At 36.1% G+C, this 20901-nt stretch overlaps 1 protein-coding gene across 7 annotated transcripts; it reads left to right on the top strand.

Moving 5' to 3' along the window:
• Nucleotides 1-223: 223 nt before the first annotated feature.
• Nucleotides 224-18487, top strand: LOC114479608 (WD repeat-containing protein 37-like). Of its 7 annotated transcripts, none has more exons than XM_028473363.1 (15): nt 224-360; nt 1277-1461; nt 4531-4630; nt 6041-6136; nt 6291-6355; nt 10027-10162; nt 10263-10334; nt 11374-11418; nt 11490-11578; nt 11657-11891; nt 13138-13279; nt 15171-15305; nt 15855-15969; nt 17249-17414; nt 17499-18487. In XM_028473363.1, the coding sequence occupies exons 2-14, from the start codon at nt 1324-1326 to the stop codon at nt 17378-17380; spliced, it is 1500 nt and encodes a 499-aa protein (XP_028329164.1). In that variant the 5' UTR covers nt 224-360; nt 1277-1323; the 3' UTR covers nt 17381-17414; nt 17499-18487. The 7 variants fall into 7 exon arrangements, with proteins under 7 accessions (XP_028329164.1, XP_028329168.1, XP_028329163.1 ...); XM_028473367.1 differs by having other exon boundaries at nt 224-361; nt 1260-1461; nt 11490-11566; XM_028473362.1 differs by having other exon boundaries at nt 224-361; nt 1260-1461.
• Nucleotides 18488-20901: the final 2414 nt, after the last annotated feature.

Raw genomic sequence — 20901 nt, 5'->3', positions numbered from 1 at the left:
TTATTTGTGAATTCACACCTCGATTGATGTTCAAACAGGGTCCTAATTATTATTATTTTTAAAGGAGATAATAATTTTTCCGATGTTTAAGTGTTTTAGACCTTAGTGCTACGTTGCATGAGGATTTTTTGTTTGACGGGTGTCTCAATATTATTTTCAAATGATAAGTTTCAATCTACAGCATAGATCAGTTTTATTTTGAAAGTCTTTAGCCGGAAGTATTTCGGCTGATTCGTCACGTAGCGGTTTTTGTCAAACACCGATTACAAATCAAGCCTCTGCCGTGTTTTTCACGAAATGGACGAAAATGTTGAACGTGTCCTGTAGTTTCCTGGAATAAACGACTGCGTTTGACCTGCTGGTAAGTTAAAATATGCGCTGTTATAGCCGCTGGTTGTACCGTTAGCAGATCAGCTACACTTATCACCAGCTAACGAATGCTAATGCTTGGTTCTGTTTGCTCTTGTTAAACATCGCGCAGATACAAAGTCCTACAATATTTTTCTTATTTTACATATAGGCTAAAAAAAAGCTTTGTCTTTAATAAGAATGTTGAATCTTCTTGTCAGCTATTGACATTGCCTCTCCACCATGATTTAATGTGTGTGTTTTTTTTTTTAGCAGAGTCAGAGTGACAGTAAATCATGAGGAAGACCAGAACACTGAGCTCTGATCAGGCTTTTAACTGAAAGGACAGACAAAACACTACCCAATAAAAATTACATATTAAAAATGGGTTTTCAAATAGGGAGAAAATTTCCAGATTCGATTACAATATTTTAATTTAATTACAAACTGATTTTTTGTTTATTAATGGCTATCAATTAATTAAATTTTTTAAAATTTCTGATCATTTAACATCAGGCGATTTCGCTGCTGAATTATATGACTCCTCTTTTAACCCTCCTATTATCCTTGGGGTCAATTTGACCCCATTCAATGTTTATCATTCAAAAAATATTTGACTTTTTTTTTTTTTTTTTTTTTTTTTTTTTTAACAAAGTGCCTGACACTAAAACTTGGTCAACAATTTTCTGAAAATCATTTTCTGGAGGCAAATACCCTCCCAAGGGTAGGGTTAGGGTTAAGTAATGCTGCACAACACCTTCAATATGGTATAATAATAATGTAATGATAATATCCAAATTAGGATGACTCGCATGGCTTGCGTTACAATTTAGAAAAATTTAAATCTATTGGAAATTCTTTCATAATCGTCAATGATAACATTGTATAACACTCTGTTTTCTCTCCTAAAGTTTTGGATTTCCTTCCCGTGTTGTTACACTTTCAGTCTGCGCTCACACCAGCTTGGACTGAGCGATGCCGCTGGAGAGCGGAAGCAGCGCTGCTGCCCGTCAGGCCAAGCAGAAGAGAAAGTCCCACAGCCTGTCCATCCGTAGGACTAACAGCACTGAACAGGACCGTTCAGGCCTTCTGAGGGACACACTGGAAGGACAGGTACTGGAAACCAACACTGTGGGTGGACAAATCTGGAGCCAATAGTCTTTTTATATCTATAACTGTCACAATCAACGCTCTCTATTCCTTGCTTCCTATGTGGAAGGAATTGGTTATTTACATTGGGAACAGTTTGTCACTTCGTGCTGCTGTTGCTGTTATTACATGCAAGTTACCTACGAGAGCCATAAGCCTAAGCCAATTAGGTTAGTGTATCCACTAACAGGTCACATAGTATTCTATTCTATACTGGTAGTGCCTTCAGCATGCTGCACTGGAACAGCCCGATGCATTTAGTGTTTTATGCATTTATGTGGTGTGTTTAATTATATACATCACTCATTCTCAATAACATGGGCTTTATAAGTACATGGGAGGTTTTCTTGCATGAAAATAAAATGCTTCTGGTTTTCTTTACCCCCCCTCCAGCTTTCTACTTTGTGTATTCTGGACTCTGAAGAGATCCAAACAGGAATTATTTTGTTTTGAAGCAAATGTAAAACTTTACTGATGGAAAAATGTGGCGGTGAAGAAGTCTCGGTATTCCCTCCCTGTTTTTGGTTAGCTTGTGTATAAGGTTTTCCTCATCTGTAGATTCACTCAATATTTTCATTTCATTTCTTTTTTGCTTTTGTCTAAATCCAAGGCTTTACTTTGTTTTTTGGTGGCTTGTAGGCTTAAAAAAAGGCATAACCTCATTTTCATATTTTTTTTTACTGCATATAAAAAAGAAAAAATGAAAAGTATCAGTCTCTCAATGATGGCTAACAGAATCATACTGACTTGGAATTGTTGGTTTTGATTTAAAAATGTCTCAAGCAAGTTGCTGCAACTTTATTCGTGTTTATTCGTAAGTAGAATATGAAGTGTACTCACTTCCTCATGGCATTTTGACTTTGTGCTTGTTTTTACTCTGGTCCGTTTTGGTCCCAGTCTTCTGATAATCTGGAGTCTCTTGTGAAGACTGAGGTAAGTCAGATTGTAGTTCTACCCCCTAAATAGTGGTAGCGCTGTTTTTGGTTGTACATAATTGGCATAGTTGGAGTGTGTGGTTAGAATTAAAGGTTGTCAACATGGTTTCCATATTTGAAATCTTGTGAGAAACAGAATGTGAAAAATCACATTGTATGATAAAATTTTGTGTCTGGTGTCCTAAGATGTGGACAGGTGTGTTTTATACAGATAACGAGTTAAAACAGGTGTTATTAATACAGGTGATGAGTGGAGGACAGAAGAGCTTCTTATAGAAGAAGTAACAGATCATTGTAGGTGCCAAATACTTATTTTACGCAAGAATTTACTAACAAATTCTTTAAAAAAATCATACAGTGTGATTTCTTGGATTTTTTTTTTTTTCACATTCTGTTTTTCACAGTTGAAGTGTACCTATGATGGAAATTACAGATCTCTCATCTTTTTAAGTGGGACAACTTGCACAATTGGTGGCTGTCAAATACTTTTTTGCCCCATGTTATATGTACTACATACACTAAAGGTGGGAACCTCTGGGTACCTCATGATGCGACACGCGATACAGAGCTCACGATAACGACAGTACTGCAATTATCGATATATAGGTCAGAAATCAATCTACGATAATCTATGACATAACAAGAAAAAAAAAAAAGATTAAGTGAAAAAATACATTTTTTATTTTATTTCTCTGAAAGACAATGAATTGAAAAAATGTCCTATGAACAGTGACACTATTTTAGTGCAAAACTTTTGTAAATAAGTGTCAACATACCAATGTAAACAGATGAGTATCTCCAATAGTGCTTTCTGTAAACAAAAAATAGGGTTTTTCTTACCAGTAACACCATTATAGTGCAATATTCCAGTAAAACAGTGACAACATTTCTGTGAAGATGTACCTGTACAATAAATAAATGTTAAATAAATAAAAAATAATTAGAATTAATTATCATTATAATTATAATTTTTAAATCGATACTTAGCGCGAGCGTATCGATAATCGATCGTGCGGGGAAAAAAATGCGATATATCGCCGTATCACGATATTGTCACGCTCCTAACATACATGTTACAAGTCTGCGTTCCTTGTCCACTGTTAGTGCTAAAATCTGTAACTCCACCATCAAAATAAAAGTTTTTACATTTCCAGAGCCTTTCCTGGATTGTTATGTTTTTATGTGCTCCATAACAAGCTTTTTATGATTAACCCAGTGAATACCTCCGTACACATGGATGGGTTTTTTTAGCTGGGAGGAACACTGCAACAAATGAAAGCAAGCTAACATGGTGGGCAGTATGTGACTCAATACAAAGGGATCTCCGTCCATTTAAAATCGCGTGCACACACATATACACACAATTATAGTCGTAGTGTTGAGAGCATATGCTTCACTTCAATACCAGCTGAGATGAAAGGAACTGTGACTTTTATTTTTCTATTCTGTATTCTGACTATTGAATAATACAAGATTCCCAGTGGTGTGAAAGAAGGTTTTTTACTCAGTTCTATGATTTCCTCGAAAAAAAAATGTAGGCCTATCATGCATAGGTAGTAATGCATGAACCTCTGTGTGACAATCTTTGGGTTTTGACTAATGTGATGAAAAGCGTGCACTGGCCTGCGCATGTGCATTGTATAACACAAAATGCCATAAAATATTTTAGTTGGCCTCTTTAGATCAACTCACAAGTTTGGGTTTTCATGCATCTTTCGTGACTTACGATAATGTTTAGTTTATTTTATCGCTGACATGAAATTTTTCCCTGAACGTTTGTTGTTCTTTTTTTGCAGGAACATCTGTGTTAAAAGTGTTTTTTTATCCTTCATTTGCAAACTTGAATGCACTTTATTGTTCCTACCACAGTTAATGTTTACAATTTAGCAAGGAGTGATGCCTGCAATATTGGGTTCAATGACTTAAAGTGTAAGGGCTTTGTTTGAATGTAGGGTTTGACCTTCTGGGAGATAAACACATGGATTTGTTCTGCAGCTGTGCAGTTATGAATGGGTTAACTATTTCACTTTTGTGTAAATGTTTATTTTACACACTTTTCTTCAGAGTTACTGTAGCTTGTTCTCTTTTTGTGGCCCAGCAGGACTCGAAGCTGCCAGTGCCTCTGAGGACCAATCTGCTGGACCTGTTTAATCAGATTGAAAGGGAGTTTGAAAGCCTCTACATAGAGAACTTGGAATGTAAGACCTCATGAAAGCAGGAAGTGTGGCAATCAGTCCAAACAATGAGGACTTAAGATGCTTGTGTAAATAACTACATTTATATTCAAAAGCTGCAGGCTGAGTTGATGTAATTTTGCCTACTATTCAGCAGATTTTATATAATAGCATTTGTTATATTTGTATAGTTTCACCATAACACAGGGATATTCAACCTTGGGGTCGCCTGAAATGTCAAGTAATTGATTAAAAATTAAAACACAACACACCATCTTAAACAACTGTATTCTTTATTTTCATTTTCTTGAATATAAATCTAAAATATAATAATATATCATACCATAAATAAATAATAACAATATGATATATACATAAAAAAAAAAAAAAAAAAAAAAAAACACTAATCCTGGCTACTCTGTGTTTGTTACACCGTATGTTAAATCTAGGGTAGGCAATTTTCTCCAGATACACTTTTTAAGTTTTGGTTGAAATTGTCTTCATGTCCTGACAGAAATTAAGATCTTATGTGCTCTGAAAAAGGAACGGAGAAAATCTGTCAACTGTAGCAGCTGTAAACCGGTAATAACTTCAACCAATGGAAAAAAACGAACCGTTTTTTTTAACCAATCACGTCTCCCTGTCTCCCTGCTCGTTCTCGACTTCTCACATGCACGAGCTCACACTGAAAGTGCGTCACCGCTGACAGAGTTAAAACAGAGTTTTTGGTCACGTTTTTTAACATATATAATGGTAAAGTTTATTGTTTACTTACTGCTGAATGAGACATGAGACAACTAAGTTTCTACACAATACAATCGATGAGCTGAGCTCCTCTTCTGCAGCAGCTGTGCGCATGCATGTGAGTGAGACAGAGCACAGAGGGGAGGGGCGAGGGGGGTAAAGGCGGAGCCATCAGAGAGGCTGCATTCAAAATCATGCTAGCTTTTGAGAATCACCTACCCTACTTTTAACAAACATGATCAAAAACTAATTCTAGAAGGAAAAAAAAGTTGGGATATTACGATGAGTTCATGATCCAAAAAATGTTGGGAAGCACTGCTATATCTGTTGGGTTATTTTTATTTTATTTTGTAAAACAGGAGAAATTGAATTTGAATTTACTGATTATATAAAAGGAACAATGCACATGAATAAACAGCTGTAAATGAGCCAGAGTTAGCCAAAAGAGGCTAGTTTTCATCTGGCGTCCCTGGCCACATTTTAAAAGCCAACCTAAAATGTAAAAGATTTTAAAATACAGAGAGAATACAACATGACAAACCATGTAGTTTTGGAATTTAGTGCATAAATGGTCTTTTGAAGTTACTCGTTTTGAAACGTACAATGTTCCATGTTTGTTAACTTGATTGTAATTTGTCCATAACCTAGAATGGAGCATATCTTAAATGTCTTTATTTATTACGTGCTCAGTACGCAGAGAAATCTACACGCTGAACGACCGTTTAGCTGGAGAAGGGCAGACAGTCGACGGTGCAGATTTATCAAAAGGAGCTCTGAAAACTAAAGGTCAGTGAAATATAAGAAAGTCATTGAGTTGCTTTTGATATATGTCATCTCTGAGCGTTGTCATTTATTTCATTTTACTTTTTAATTCTTTTTTTCTTGTTGTTGAGCGTTGTCATTTAAATGCAGTGATATTCTTTTCCATTTTCTTTTTCAGCAAGTCACAGCACAAGTCAGCTGTCCCAAAAACTGAAGACAACTTACAAGGCGTCAACAAGCAAGGTAAACCTTTAATATTGTTTCTAGTATAGTGTCAATCTGAACTGGTCATAAACTACCACTACTACAGATGAAAAATGAACGTGTTCTCTAGCTTTTGATGATTTGTGAAGTTGATGAAGTGGGATGAATTTAGAGCAGGAATTAGAATCAGATGGACACTCCTTGAAGGTCGCCATGCTCAAAGAAAAGAAAAGTGTGTCCTGTTGCTGATTTTGCACTGAATCACATGATTTCTGAATGAAAAGATCACTGCTGTGTGTTTCACCTTTGTTCCCCCCCCCCCTCCCAACTCTTGTCTTAGCCGCGTTCAAATTCATGCCATGCCAGAGTAGGCGGATCCCGCAACTTCAGCATAACGAGCTGGGAGTTGTGGGGTGGAGACTCATGGGTAACTTTGTTGATTTCTCCCCCCCCTGTGTGCCAATATGCATGAACAGCCCAGCCAAGGGGTCGACAGTCCCTCCCCAAGAGACTTGGTCATTCAAATGTAGGGGTTTGAGCCTTTCTCCTTATTTCTGCGTGAGATATAACAGGACTTTTATTATCTCACTAACAGACTTTTTTGGAATTGTTTTCCTGCATTTACATAATGTTACACTCTGTAGGAGGGCTGCATAATTTTACAAAAAACCATTTTGATTTTTAGCTTGAAGACAAGCGTCACTTTGCCTTGTTTTTATGTTGGAGGTTTGACTCTTTTATCATCCAGACATCCAACATTGTCTGTGATGTTGCTGTTAGTTTAGAAAATGAAGTTGCAACCTTTAACTTAAATACAGTTTATTGTGCAGCCCTAACCTATAGAGATCAATAACATGAAGATTGCATTTTTCTTTGTGCTTTGGTTAAAAACATACTCATGAAAGAGTTGCTTTGGGTGGTGTTTTTCTTCTTTTTCTAAAAAGTAAAAAGATTTAAGACTAAGTGGATAACAAGTAAAAATATATATGGTGTATCTATTGAGAGCATTTGTTAAACAAGGAAAATTCTCACTGTACAAACTTACGAGCCAACGGGTCCAAAGTTGGTTCTTGAGCGTATCGTCCATGTTTAAATAGTAACTAAAGCCCCACACCACTTTTTTTCAGCTGAAAACAAATGTATTTGAGTATGAAGTAGTGTTGTTGATTGATTCTCCTCCAACTCTTGACATTTTAGTCAAAGTATTTCATTTTGACGTATTGTTATAGATATGTAAGAATGACTGCCCTCTATGGGTGGAAACCCGGTTATTATAATCAAATTTTGCTATTCAATCAATCAATCAATCAATCTTTATTTGTATAGTGCCAAATCATAACCAATGGTATCTCAAGGCACTTTACAGTAGAGCAGTCTTAAGGACGGACTCTTCATTTTATGGATACACACATATGCATATATACGTATATACACATACATATGTATCCCACACCTAACATGAATTCATCACATATTGGCACATAATGTTGGTTTGTGTTGTTTTGGTGGCTTCTTACGTTCCGAAACACCACTGTTGGCCCCTATTACAGGTGGGATTTTGATAGTACGATGGTGTATTAGGGCCACATTAAAATAAAATAAAAATCGGAACACTATGTGATTAAAGGTGCAGTCCGCAAGTTGGAGGAGAGAGAGTTCTTAGCGTCAAAATACAACGTTCAGATCCCTCCCCCTCCCTCTCCTGCCCTGCCTCCAAAGTCCCTCCCCCAGAGGAGCTAACAATCTAATGTTAGCCCGACTGTACCATCACAGTAGTAATGTTAAAAGGATATTACTGAATGAGAGCTCATCCTCTCGGGTGCAGTGCAATATATTACAAGCCACAACCATTATCAAGGCATTTTTTGAATTTTTAACCTAGATGCACATCAGCCAAAACCTTGGGGTTTAGTTACTGTTTAAGAGAAGGCTAATTAATATTAATTCTCAGTGATTTCAACAATATGTGATTGTGCACCAAGACATTAAAAAAAAAGAAAACAGAATGATGGCACTCCAGGAACGTAGCTGGACACGCAGACAGAGCATTACCTGCTGGGCACTTTAGTTTCCTTGCTGCGCTCATTACTTCAGGCTTAATTCTATATGAAGGACCAAACCTGCCAAAATTACTATTAAGTGAATAAATAAATAAATGTGAAAAAAATTAAGAATTAAATACATATAAGTGGGGGAAAAATACAAAAGTTAAAATAGAGATACAAATATAAATACCTCATTAAATAAATAAATAAATAAGGAAATAAAACAAAACAAAAATAGAAATATTATATATATATATATATATATATATATATATATATATATATATATATATAAGGTTATATATTTGTATTTTATTTTTTATTTACACTTTTATTTATCAATCTATATTTTTGTATTTTTGTAAAATTATATTTTATATTGTTGTTTTTCACATTTATTTAGTTAATTTTGGCAGATTTGGTCCTCCATAATTCAGATGCTTTGCTTTTCCGTCAACTTCCCAAACCCCGTTGCTGCATTAGAGAATGTAACTAGAGCTACGGTACTTTTTTAAATGAATCATTCTCACTGTTGCACAGACACATCGGTATGATCATCACATTATTCAACTAACGATGGAAAAATAAACATTCATCACATTTAAATGAGATTAAATGTTTGTTTTAAACTGAAACTGAAGCAAAACTATGAAAAGAAGACTGGCTAACCTTTTTTCATAGCATAAGAAGAATATTCAGCTACAGTTTGTCATCACACCTGAGCCTCTTCCTTTTAACGTCACACCTCTCCTCACTTGTTCCATCAGATGATTTTTTTTTCTCCAGAGGAATGATGTCCTTTGTGCTTTCCTGCTCTGTTTCAGCTGGAATTTATTTAGTAACCTGTGCCCCAAACCGAACAAGACTCCTGTTTGTATCATCCCCATCTTCAATGTAAACAGCCTGAGAAAACCTTGTCATAACATCAAATTAAAACATACTTATCCGTTAATTCTTTACACCAATAATTTAGCTTTATTTATTTATTTTTATTTAATTTTTTAATGATTTACTTCATTCTGTGCTTTGACTGAAATTCATAACACTGAGTAAATAGTTTCTGCATACATTTGTTATTGTAGATCTGGGTTTGTCTACTTGCCTTCTGAGCATCAGATGTATGGAGGTTTGTGATAAGCACGCCGCCACCACGTGCTCAGATTGGCTAAAAACACACAGCAAACAAAGACGATTTGGTCAAACTTTCAGCAACCACCCAGGACTAATTTTTTTTTTTAATAAAGCTGTCTGTCAACCAAACCTTTTTTAATCCCTGGCAAACTTCAAGGACCCTGCTAAGCAGCTTCTCAATGATCCTCAGTTCTGCTGACCTGCCTGCTCCCTTTATCAGCCAGGGTTCCTACGCAGCCTTGGAAAAATGTTGATCCAAACATAAGAGCAAATTTCACTTTTATTGTAGTATTTAATTCTGGTAAAAAGATAAGTGCTGAGTGCAAGTGTAAGAGTAATTAAATTTGCTATGTATTTTATAGTTATTAATTTTCTATAAACACTCCGTATGATCTATAAATCATATTTACAGCTGGTTTTAAACATTGCAGAATAAAGAGGTGAAAAAGGATCTCATTTTGATGGCTTGTAGGAACCCTGCCACACAGGCCTGGCTGAGTGTTTGTGTTAACCTTGATGTAATGTTGCTGACAGATCGTGTCCAGTTTCAAAGCCACTACATCCAGAGCAGTCTGCCAGTTGGTCAGGGAGTATGTCAGCCACAGAGACGGTATCTGGGACCTTAGCGTCACACGGACAGCTCCCATGGTGCTCGGCACTGCATCAGCGGGTATTTTCCCCACTTTACCACTTCTTTTGTTCATTTTAATTTCATATTTTTACTTTTTTGTGTGCGTCTCATTTCTCCATTCCACACTGTTTTCCAACAGATCACTCTGCCATGCTTTGGAGCATTGAGACAGGAAAGTGCCTCCTTAAATATACAGGCCATCAAGGATCAGGTAAACATATTCATATACAGTATTACTATACAAAAACGTGGTACCAAAGGTTTCCCTGCTTTTCATAGTCCATACAAAGATTTGTCATCATTTTTGAAAAAAAAAATATTCTCCATTAAAGTATTGACAGACTTAAAGCTGCTGAAGACAAATTATTATAAATATTTTATAAATGTCATACTAACGTACTACTCATTCTAAGTCTGACGTCAAAGTGAGTATACTGTATAGTGCATTCACATTAGATAGTATGGAAAGATTGAGTATGCGAGAAATACTCAGATGCATACTACGTATTTCTGGACATTTTTGAAGTATACACGGTGGGCGCACTAGTCATATTCAACCGCCCCAATGATGCCTTGCGAGCGGAACATAAAATTGTCCTGGGACCGGCTTCAATCTGCAAGTCAAACATCCCCTTTTCAAAACAAAAGCGTCTCTTCTTGTCTTCCATTAGTTTTTAACGGTTTTGTAAACAGGAGTCTTGTTTTAAAGTTAACCGGAAGTTTAGTTTAGTACTAGTCGGGTCTCCGAAAATCTCTGAAATGTCTGCATGAAATGTGTTTCTGTGAGTTTTATGGATCAAATGACCACATGTTGATATTCTACTTGGTCACTTTCTCACTTAAAATGTTTTCATAACTTTCAAAGGTGGCAAATCAAGGGAGATATTTAGCCTCAGTGCGCTTCAGGTTTTTGTCGTTGTAGGTTCGAAATGCATCTTGGGAAACTTGGAAGTATACTTCAGTGGGTACGGTCATCATCTTAACCATACTTATAGTATATAGTAGACAGTATATAGGCATTCAGTGAGTAGAATGCTTTTTCAAAAACAGCCATTGTGTAGGCTTCAGAGATCAATAAATGGAAGATAATTTGCCAAAAAAAGGAGGTGAAAGGTTTAGATTGCTGCTCAAAAGTTTAATTAATCTCATAATAAATATTTGAGTTTCGAGCAGCTTTATTAATTAACACAATGCAGTGTAGTGATGCAATATATTGTGCCTAAACAATGTGGATCTTTTTTTATTCACAGTAAACTCCATCAAATTCCACCCTACTGAACACATGGCTCTAACAGGTAACATTTGGAACCTGCTCCATCTGGATGAAAGGTTGTGCATTATTTTGATATCACTTTCATTTCTATAGCCTCTGGAGATCAGACGGCTCACATCTGGAGATACATGGTTCAACTGCCAACCCCTCAGCCTGTCGTTGACAGCAGCGTAAGCAGCACCGTCATTGTCAGTCTGTAAAAAATCTCCAATGTTTGTTTCATTCAAACATCATTAATTGGTCCTCCATGCTAGCAACAGACCCCCGGTGAAGATGAGGCCGACATCTCAGAAGAGGATGACGCTGACGGCGAAGTCGAGGGTCCCAACGAGTGCCCCTCCGTCCGTATTCCTGCTGTAACTCTTCGCAGCCATCAGGGTGTGGTGATTGCAGCTGATTGGCTGGTTGGGGGCAAACAGGTTGTGACGGCTTCTTGGGACCGTGCTGCCACTTTGTACGACGTAGAGACCTCAGAGTTGGTCCAGTTACTGACAGGTAGGAAGAGGAGAATTTCACTCTGATAAACACTGAAACCAATCTCCGGTTACTGTTTTTCACCCTGTAAAACTTAAAGATGAAGCCATTGTATAGCTCAGTGGTTCTCAACCTTTTCAGCCCGGGGCCCCCAAAATAAAGGTTCCAGAGACCGTGGACCCCCACTGTACCTGAAGGTGGTTGAACACAGACAAAAACATTGAAGAACAGTCATGTGGAGACAGGAGCATTTATAAGGGGGAATAAAGGGGCCCATCCATAAAGTCAGCAAAATGATGAATTTGAATCTGTGATAACCACAATTATTTATTTATTTATTTATCTGAATAATAGCCTCTGTTATCCAGGAAGTTTATTATTATTTACCCCATAGTATATAGTCATCTTAAAAATGTAAATGAAAGAAAAATGGATTAAAAGTGGTCAAAACTGGTGGTGAAATGAGATTTTAAAAACCACAGAAATTGGTTAAAAGTTGCAAATTGGAGTGGCCAAAAAACGGACAGAAAAAGTGGTAAAAAGGGTTCAGTGTCAATATAATAGGCAGGAACAATTTGTTTAAACTGGCAAATAATGGGCATGACAAATTGTAAATGTGGTTAAATTGGCAAAATAAGCATGAAATACGGTGAAAAAAGGTTAAAAGTGACGATAATCAATCAACATATGCAACGTTAGGTGTGAAAAGTGCCAAAAATGTCTTGGAAGTGGGAAAAAATGTGCAGAAGAGGCAATGAAATTTGATGGAAAAGTGCCAGAAATGGGAGTAACGTAGCAAAAATGAATAAAAGGAACAAAAATATGGCAAGAAAAAGTGATGAAAATAGGTTAAAATATGACAAGTTTGGTGTAGTTGCAGAAAAAAAAAAGTTAAAAATAAGCAAAAATATTCTCTTTCTTGAAGGCATCTGGTGACCCCCTCCCACTGTCTCGCGACCCCAAGGTTGAGAACCCCTGCTATAGACAATGAGGTCAATCCCAATGACTAGTTTGATGAAGGAAGTGGCTTTAGCATAGTAATATTAAGCTAAACAACTTATACAGGTTGTTTTTCATTTAAATACACTAAACACTAAAAAGTCATCTCACCTTTTGTGTGTTGTTGTGTGTGTTTCTATTACATGCACAGGAAAGTTCAGAGATATTTCTTCTGTGAAACTCGTGTCTGAAAATAATTTGCTTATCCGCCTCTGACCACTGAGAGACCTATTGTGTGTTGGTGTGTGTGTGTTGTGTTTATGTTCAGGCCACGACCAGGAGCTGACTCACTGCTGCACACACCCCACCCAGCGTCTGGTGGTGACCTCATCCAGGGACACCACCTTCAGGCTGTGGGACTTCAGGGACCCCTCCATCCACTCTGTCAACGTGTTCCAGGGACACACTGAGTTAGTCTGACACACACACACACGGAAACACACAACAAGTGTACATAAACTACACACTCTTTGCAATCGCAATTACTGAGCTTGCAATAAATAATCCTGAAAAACTTAACCTTTCTCTTGTGTTAGCTTTCTGTTAGCATCTCTTATGATAACTGCTCAGTTTTTACCCATGTCTTAAATCAGCTGTAAAATACACTAAAAAATATTATCTATATATCTATTATCTATCAATTTGTTTCTCATTTCCTGTTACTGTAGTAGCCAAATTCACTACTTGGCTACCTTGACAGGTTGATAAAGGGCTGAGCGGCTGTCGCGCCCACCGTGTACACTTTTCACTGTCAAGTTGACATAAATCACGTACAAATTGTTGATGTTTTCTTTATGCTTAATTGATTCCAAACCAATGTGTCCATTAAATCAATCAGTTCACCTGTAAACCTCTGCACTTCACACAGTATACTATCAAACAGTGTTCGTGGTGTTCCGGTGTTGCGGTCAGAAACCCTTTGAGCTCCACCCCGTCAATCAACAAGCGCTTGTCCCTGTGACATGCTCAATTAAGACCCACACTTGTATACGCCCATAAGATGGCCATTACAGGTACCTTGTTAGTAGGGATGTAACGATTCACTCAACTCCCGATTTGATTCGATTCACGATACTGGGTTCACGATACGATTCTCTCACGATTTATTTTACAAAATCGGACTGTATATAAATGACTGAAAAATATTCCTTTATTTTTTTGGGGAAAATACTATACTATTTTTCATTGTCAAAAGAATCCCTCGATAAACTATTCAAAACAATGCAATTTAACTAAAAATAAATCTTGAATGAAATAAATAAAGGAATAATACAAATGAAGAAGAAGCTTATTATTTAAATTCTGGTTCTATAGTAAACAATACAAAACTGCATAATAGTTATTTTTCTTTTTAAAAGTGCAACTGAAAATGTATTTTGTGCCTTAACAATTGGACTAAAAAAACAAAAACAAAAAAAACTTTTACTGTATTTAGGTCAGATATTTGTTTGAACCAGCAGAGGGCGCTGGTAACCCAGTGGTCGGTTGGCATGCAGATATTTTGCAGTGAAGAAGAGATGCTATGCTAGCAGACAGAGCTAATAGAAAAACGTGACTTTTACAGATATTCACGTAATATTACAGATATTCTTTCGGTGCTAAAGGGGTAATGAATCATTTATGAATATGTTTAAGAGTAGAAGGTGGCCAGAAAGAAAGTATTAGCAGATTTTGCTCGCCGCCAACACTTCTGGGTAAAAAGTACTGCGATTCAATTTTCACAGCATCGATGTGAATCGTTATACCTATGAATCGATTTTTAACTGCCTTACGATTGATCGTTACATCCCTACTTGTTAGGCTTTGTTATTCATGAAAATATTCTTGGTGTGGGTTTCTGAGCCTTTTTTTTGTCCATATACCCCTCGATTAAAATTTTTTTAGATGGTAAAATGATCCTCAAGAGAACTGACGTGTGGACTAGATATGAAAGATATTTTATTGAATGTTAACTACTGTTGTGTAAGCCATAGAACTGTAACAGGGTTTCCCAGTTTTGTGTTTAATTAATTTGTAATTGATAGTTTTTATAGAATTTTCATTTCCAATGACAATTATCTGAACTCAATTCCAATTCAATTATGATTACAACAGAAACAAATTCTTTCAATTTCAATTATAATTGCATCATCATTCTAGTTAATTGTCTATTATGTGATTTCATTTGTAATTGAAGCCAACCCTGTTACAAATGGACAAAGAAGTGATTTTCCTGATGAAAGCGTTGTGGTGGACGAGCAGTGTTGGTCCCAGTGTGGGTTCAACACAACAACAACAAAGCTGTGCTTGTTCTCCCTGCAGCACGGTGACGTCTGCTGTGTTCACAATGGGAGATAATGTGGTGTCTGGCAGCGACGATCGAACCGTCAAAGTGTGGGACCTGAAGAACATGAGGTCGCCCATAGCAACCATCCGCACCGACTCTGCTGTGAACAGGTGTGGGACCCACAAACACACGTACAGTCGAAACAGATGAATGACTTCTGCTAAATATTGTAAATTGCCAGGTGGGGGAAGGAAAGGTTTTTGGTTGTGGTTGTTGTAGTTGTAGTTTTTTGCATGTAGCTGTAAAGATCTGGCACTGGATGAAAATGGGGCGTTCAGTCTGAGTGGGAAAGGGGGTGGCTGTCATCCGGGCTCCATCACTGTTAGAGTTTTTCATCTCCCGCGAATGTTGGGACCTCCCTGTTCAGGCTAAATGTAAATGTTGTTTCAGGTGTCTAGTTGGGTTATTGCACTGTTGTCTTTGTCATTATCCTGTATGTATGTTGCAAAGTAAAAAAAACAACAACAAAAAAAATGAATGAAAAGTACTTATGGAGAATCTGTTAGAACTTTGGTCTAATTTGTAGATGTGAAAGCTGGTGGGGTTGCTTGGTTCTATTCCTGTTGTGTGATCATGTTGGGGTAAAAAAAAAACTGTAAACTGCACAAAATGTCCGTGTTGGGGCAATTTGCTCCATCTTTGTGATTTGTTCTCATCAGAATCAGCGTGTCGGTGAACCAGAAAATCATCGCCCTTCCTCACGACAATCGGCAGGTTCGACTGTTCGACATGTCGGGGGCACGACTGGCGAGACTGCCCCTCAGCAGCAGACAGGTTAGCTTAGCTTCAGTTTATCGTCCAAAACAAAGACCTGCGGAGCTTTACCTCATAAAGAAAATCTTTACTTAACATTAAATAGTCTAATGATGATAAATGTAAAAGCAGAGGTGAAAGTAACAAGTACTCACGGTACTGTCATTTAGTTGCTCTTATGGGTACTCGTGTATTTCTAAAACAGTAATTTTACTTGTACTTCAGTACATTTTGAAAGAAGTAGAGTCATTCATTAGATTTCTACACCTAACCGTTACTGATTAAATAATATATTTTTTTAAACTTTATTTTTCATGGCACATTGATCATAATCCATATGTTCCGAGTCATGCCATTTCTATGGAAGAGGATTAAATAAAAATAAAATAAAACAGAGCCAGTAGTGAGAAAAAAAAAAAAACCAGAACGAATAGTGGAAGTAATCTTTTTGTTTTTCCTTTCGGGACGAGTGAAAATGACCAAATTTTCGGATTTTCTCCCTGAGCGAGGGGTTCGTATATTCCTCTGGAACCCCTCGTTTTCTTCTTCCAGCCACTCAGAAACACACTACCTGTCTCCACCTGTGTTTTGTGTGGGAGGAGCTTGCAGGACTGGGAAAAAAAAATCAAGACTAAAAAAACAAATCGAAAAATCAAGGGGAAAAAAATGGAAATTATAATAATACTAAAAAATAATTAAATTAGACTAAAAAAAAGATTACTTCCACTACGCACTCTGTTTTTTTTTTTTCCAATAAATATTCAAAAAACAAAAAAAATGATTACTTCCATTACTCGTGTTTTTTTTTTTTTTCTTCCTCTACTGGCTGTGTGTGTTTTTTTTAATGGCCCTAATCCTCTTCTGTACATTTCTGATCAACTCCCAGCCAGTTTCTTTGATTCAGGTTGAGGTTTCTACCTATTATGTTGTTACCAACATGGCACATTTGGTAAATGTAGCTATACTTGGAGCCTGAGATTTTTTTTGATTTTTAATTGAATTAAAAAAAGAATGACAAACCTGTTATTTTATACAGATACCTTTGTGGAATATAAATTAAGTTCTATTGTGCAAGATTTCATCCCCTCCTTTATAACTTTATGCATGAAATGTTTACTGTATGCAAGATTTATTACCAAAAACAAATGTGTTGAGCTACTTTTGACTTGTACTTGAGTATTTTATGTATGACTTACTTTAATCATATAACAGCTTTTACCTCTGTGTAAAAGGAAGACAAACCTTGTTTTGGAGCTGTTTTTCTACTTTTACGCTGTTGTTTTTGTTTGAATCCATTCAGGGTCACCAACGCATCGTGTGTTGCTCTGCGTGGTGCGAGGACAATTCGGCGTGCAACCTGTTCACCTGCGGCTTTGACCGACAGGCTATTGGATGGAATATCAACATCCCTGCCCTGCTGCAGGAAAAATAACTTCCTTCCTTCCTTTCTGTGTTTCTACCTCCTGGTAGGTGAAGTGCTATAGCCTCCTGATAGTCCACACTTGTGTAACTGTTCTGCGTAACTAAAATTGCGTGCTTGCTGATTTCAGATATCTGGCCTGGAAGAGAACTGCTGCAGGCTGCATTTGTCTTCAAATGTCCTGTGTGGTTAAAAAGAAAAAATCCTACATTCTTGGGTTTTATTGATTGAAAGAGAAATTTCATTATCCAAAGAGACAATATACTCTCTGTACCCCTGATGAAAAGAAGCACTGAGGACATCTTCCACCCAATGAAAACACAAATGCAATATACTGTACATTATGCTAATGTTAACGATGAGAGCTGCCTACCATGGGGCTAAAGCTGTCAAACAGCCCAATTAATCTGTGCCATTAATGATCAAGATTAATGTTTGACTAAGACCGTGTTCAGCTGTTAAGAAATAATAAATGTTAGGAATCACAAAAATAACACTGGGTTGTTCAAAGACTTTTAGCTTTGTAAAATATTTTTCCTTAATTTATAAACTTTGGTTTAATCATAAGCAACCAACCAATATTTCAACTAAATGTTTCCCTTTGTTTTGTTCCTGCTAATTGTTTTTAGCACATAGAGTTCATGCTCCAGTGTTAGATTTTCATGTTTTTGTTTGTCACAGATGCACTTTTTGAGACGTTTGCGTTGATGCTGCACTTGCTGTCACTGTTTCTTTTCACAGGTAAACAGTTTTTGAGAATTCTTTGCTGGCATATAAACAAGCTTTAGGCTCATGTTCTCATTTCACTAAAATCAGATTTAAAAAAAAAATCCTTGATCCTTGTCTTTGCTGAGGTAGGATTCTCGTTCTGACATTGGAATCTATTACTAATATAAACACTGATCCCAGTGTTGGTAAATTGAAGCTAGAGAGAAAACATCTGGGATTAACACATTAGATTCCGATTTTGAAATTTAAATCTGACTCCGTAAATTCTGCTGCATCACTTCATATCATGGCAATATTCATACGCTCAAGTTAATAGCAATGTTTGAAAAAGTCCATCTTTCTACTGTAAACAAACATAATTCCTGAACTCATTTCCACAAAATGACCACCTGACATGTCAGTAATTTTCTAATAAACACAGGAGTGTGTCAGAAAAACCAAGACTCTGGGTTCAGTTTGTTATTTATATTTTTCTATCAGATATCAAATACAGTTGAAACAAAACTTACTGACGTCACCTGATAATCCTTTCATATGAAATTTAAAGAAAATTTGTCCTTGTTTCCAAACATTCAAAAATATTTTTTTTTGTTCATTTATTTATTTTTTTACCAATTATGATCATTTCTTTCTTGATGTGCACCCACTCAGAACCCAGAGTTTATTCATTTAGATTAACAAATGGAAGGCTTTTAAAAAAGATGATGCATTAAAGCAGAGGTTCCCAACCTTTTTCGGGTCGTGACCCCATTTTGATATCACAAATGTCCGGCGACCCCAGAGACATTTTTTTTCTTTCTTTCTAGAATTAGTTTTTGACCATGTTTATTAAAGTGTGTTACAAATACAGAGTAGTCAGGATTATTAAACAAAATGACAAGTGCACCACCCATCGTTTTTAACCTCTTTTCACCATATTTCATGCTAATTTACATCATTCATGATTAGTCGCCCATTATTTGCCATTTTAAACTAATTGTTCCTACATTTTAAACCACATTACACCAACCCCTCTCCCCCCATTTCGGCAACTTTTTAAGCCAATATTGACACCTTGAGCTCATTTTACCACTTTTTATGTCTATTTTTGCCCACTATAATTTGCAACTTTTAACCAATTTCTGTGATTTTTAAAATCCCGTTTCACCATCTTTTGCACCATTTTTGGTCAATCTTAACCCATTTTAATTTCTGATTAAAGCAAGGATTTATGTGTTTAATATGACTATATACTATGGTCCAAATATTAATAAACTTCCTGGATAACAGTGGATATTATTCAGATAAATGAATAAATGTGGTTATCACAGATTCATAGAACCATGGACCATCATTTTGCTGACTTTAGAGAGGGGCTCCAAAAAGTTCTCCCCTTTATTCCCCCTTATAGATGGCCCTGTCTCCACATGACTGTTCTTCACTGTCTGTGTTCAAACACTTTCAGGTACAGTCACTTCTGTTAGTCTGCCCCAGGGCAGCTGTGGCTACAATAGTAGCTTACCACCATTAAGTGTGGAGTGAAAGAATCATGGCTTGATTCTGTAAAATGTCTGTGTTCAAAAAAGCGCTATATAAAATTATAAACATTATTCAAAAGCAGTCGGAGAACTTAATAAAAGCTGCTTTTCATTTCTGATCCAATCATGTGATCAGCTCAACAATTCCTTTAAATAAAAATGCTAAATTGAGTCCAAAGCAATGACAAAGTACCATAAATAGGATGTTTTATTTCTAGTGATACAAACCTACATTTTTAATACTCGACAACTATCATTAAAATATTGTCTAAATAAATACAAGTGTATCATCTTTGAAGCTAATAAATGAGAGATACAGATGAATATCTACTTCTACTTGACATTTTCTGAATGATTTCTGACTCAGTGTTGATGAAAACATAAGAACTTGGAGAAGAAAAAAAGAAGATGGGACAATAACACATGAAGGAGCCATCATCACACTGTAAAAATTGTGGTGAGCGTATGAACAAAATCTGGATGTATTTATTGCAGATTGTGTTATTTTAAAGGATTATAGACTAATTATTAAACTAAAGAGTTCATCGGTCAAAGTGCAAATGAAAAACAAGCAAAGGTTCTAAAACTGTTGACGTTATGTTTGCATTATCTTAGTTTAACTTAGCATTTTAGACTATTGCATGTATGGAATATTCTAATAATATAGGATGGTTGTGTCTCTTACGTTCTATGTCATATTCTATTATATAAGTGAGGGATTGTGATAAATTTAAGTATTCTTACACAAATCCCATTAGTCACTTTGAAAACCTTTATTAAGTATTAACTGGAGAAAGAACAAACTTCCTCTAAACTCAGTTTTATTTTTAATTATGTGGCTTGTGGAGAAAGTACAACATTTTTATTATTTTCTTTTATTATTATTATTATTATTTTGTTTAGCTCTTATTTTTTTAAATGGCTTTTCATTGCACATCTATGATTCAATAAATTACATATAATAAAAGTAATGATATAAAATAACTTTAATGATAATATAGGGTTATACAGGGGTTACTAAATATTTAACAAAAATAAATAAAATATTTCACACTTTTCACTTTTTAACCACAAGTATGTGCACTGCTGTTAATGTTATTAGGGTATTATGTAATTTGTGATTAGAGACGATACATTTCATTTCAAGTGTTATTTTTTGGGTTTGTGTGTAATATGCTACGTGCTCCTTAAACACATACTTAATGCAGTACCTTAGGTCATTTTGGGCCTGGATTTTTCTAAAAAAATTAACAGCAGGTTCCCAGAGGTTTCATGAATAATTAATAG

Source organism: Gouania willdenowi, chromosome 17 (assembly GCF_900634775.1).
Source record: "Gouania willdenowi chromosome 17, fGouWil2.1, whole genome shotgun sequence".
NCBI lineage: Eukaryota > Metazoa > Chordata > Actinopteri > Blenniiformes > Gobiesocidae > Gouania > Gouania willdenowi.
This window is presented reverse-complemented; position numbering and strand designations above follow the sequence as displayed.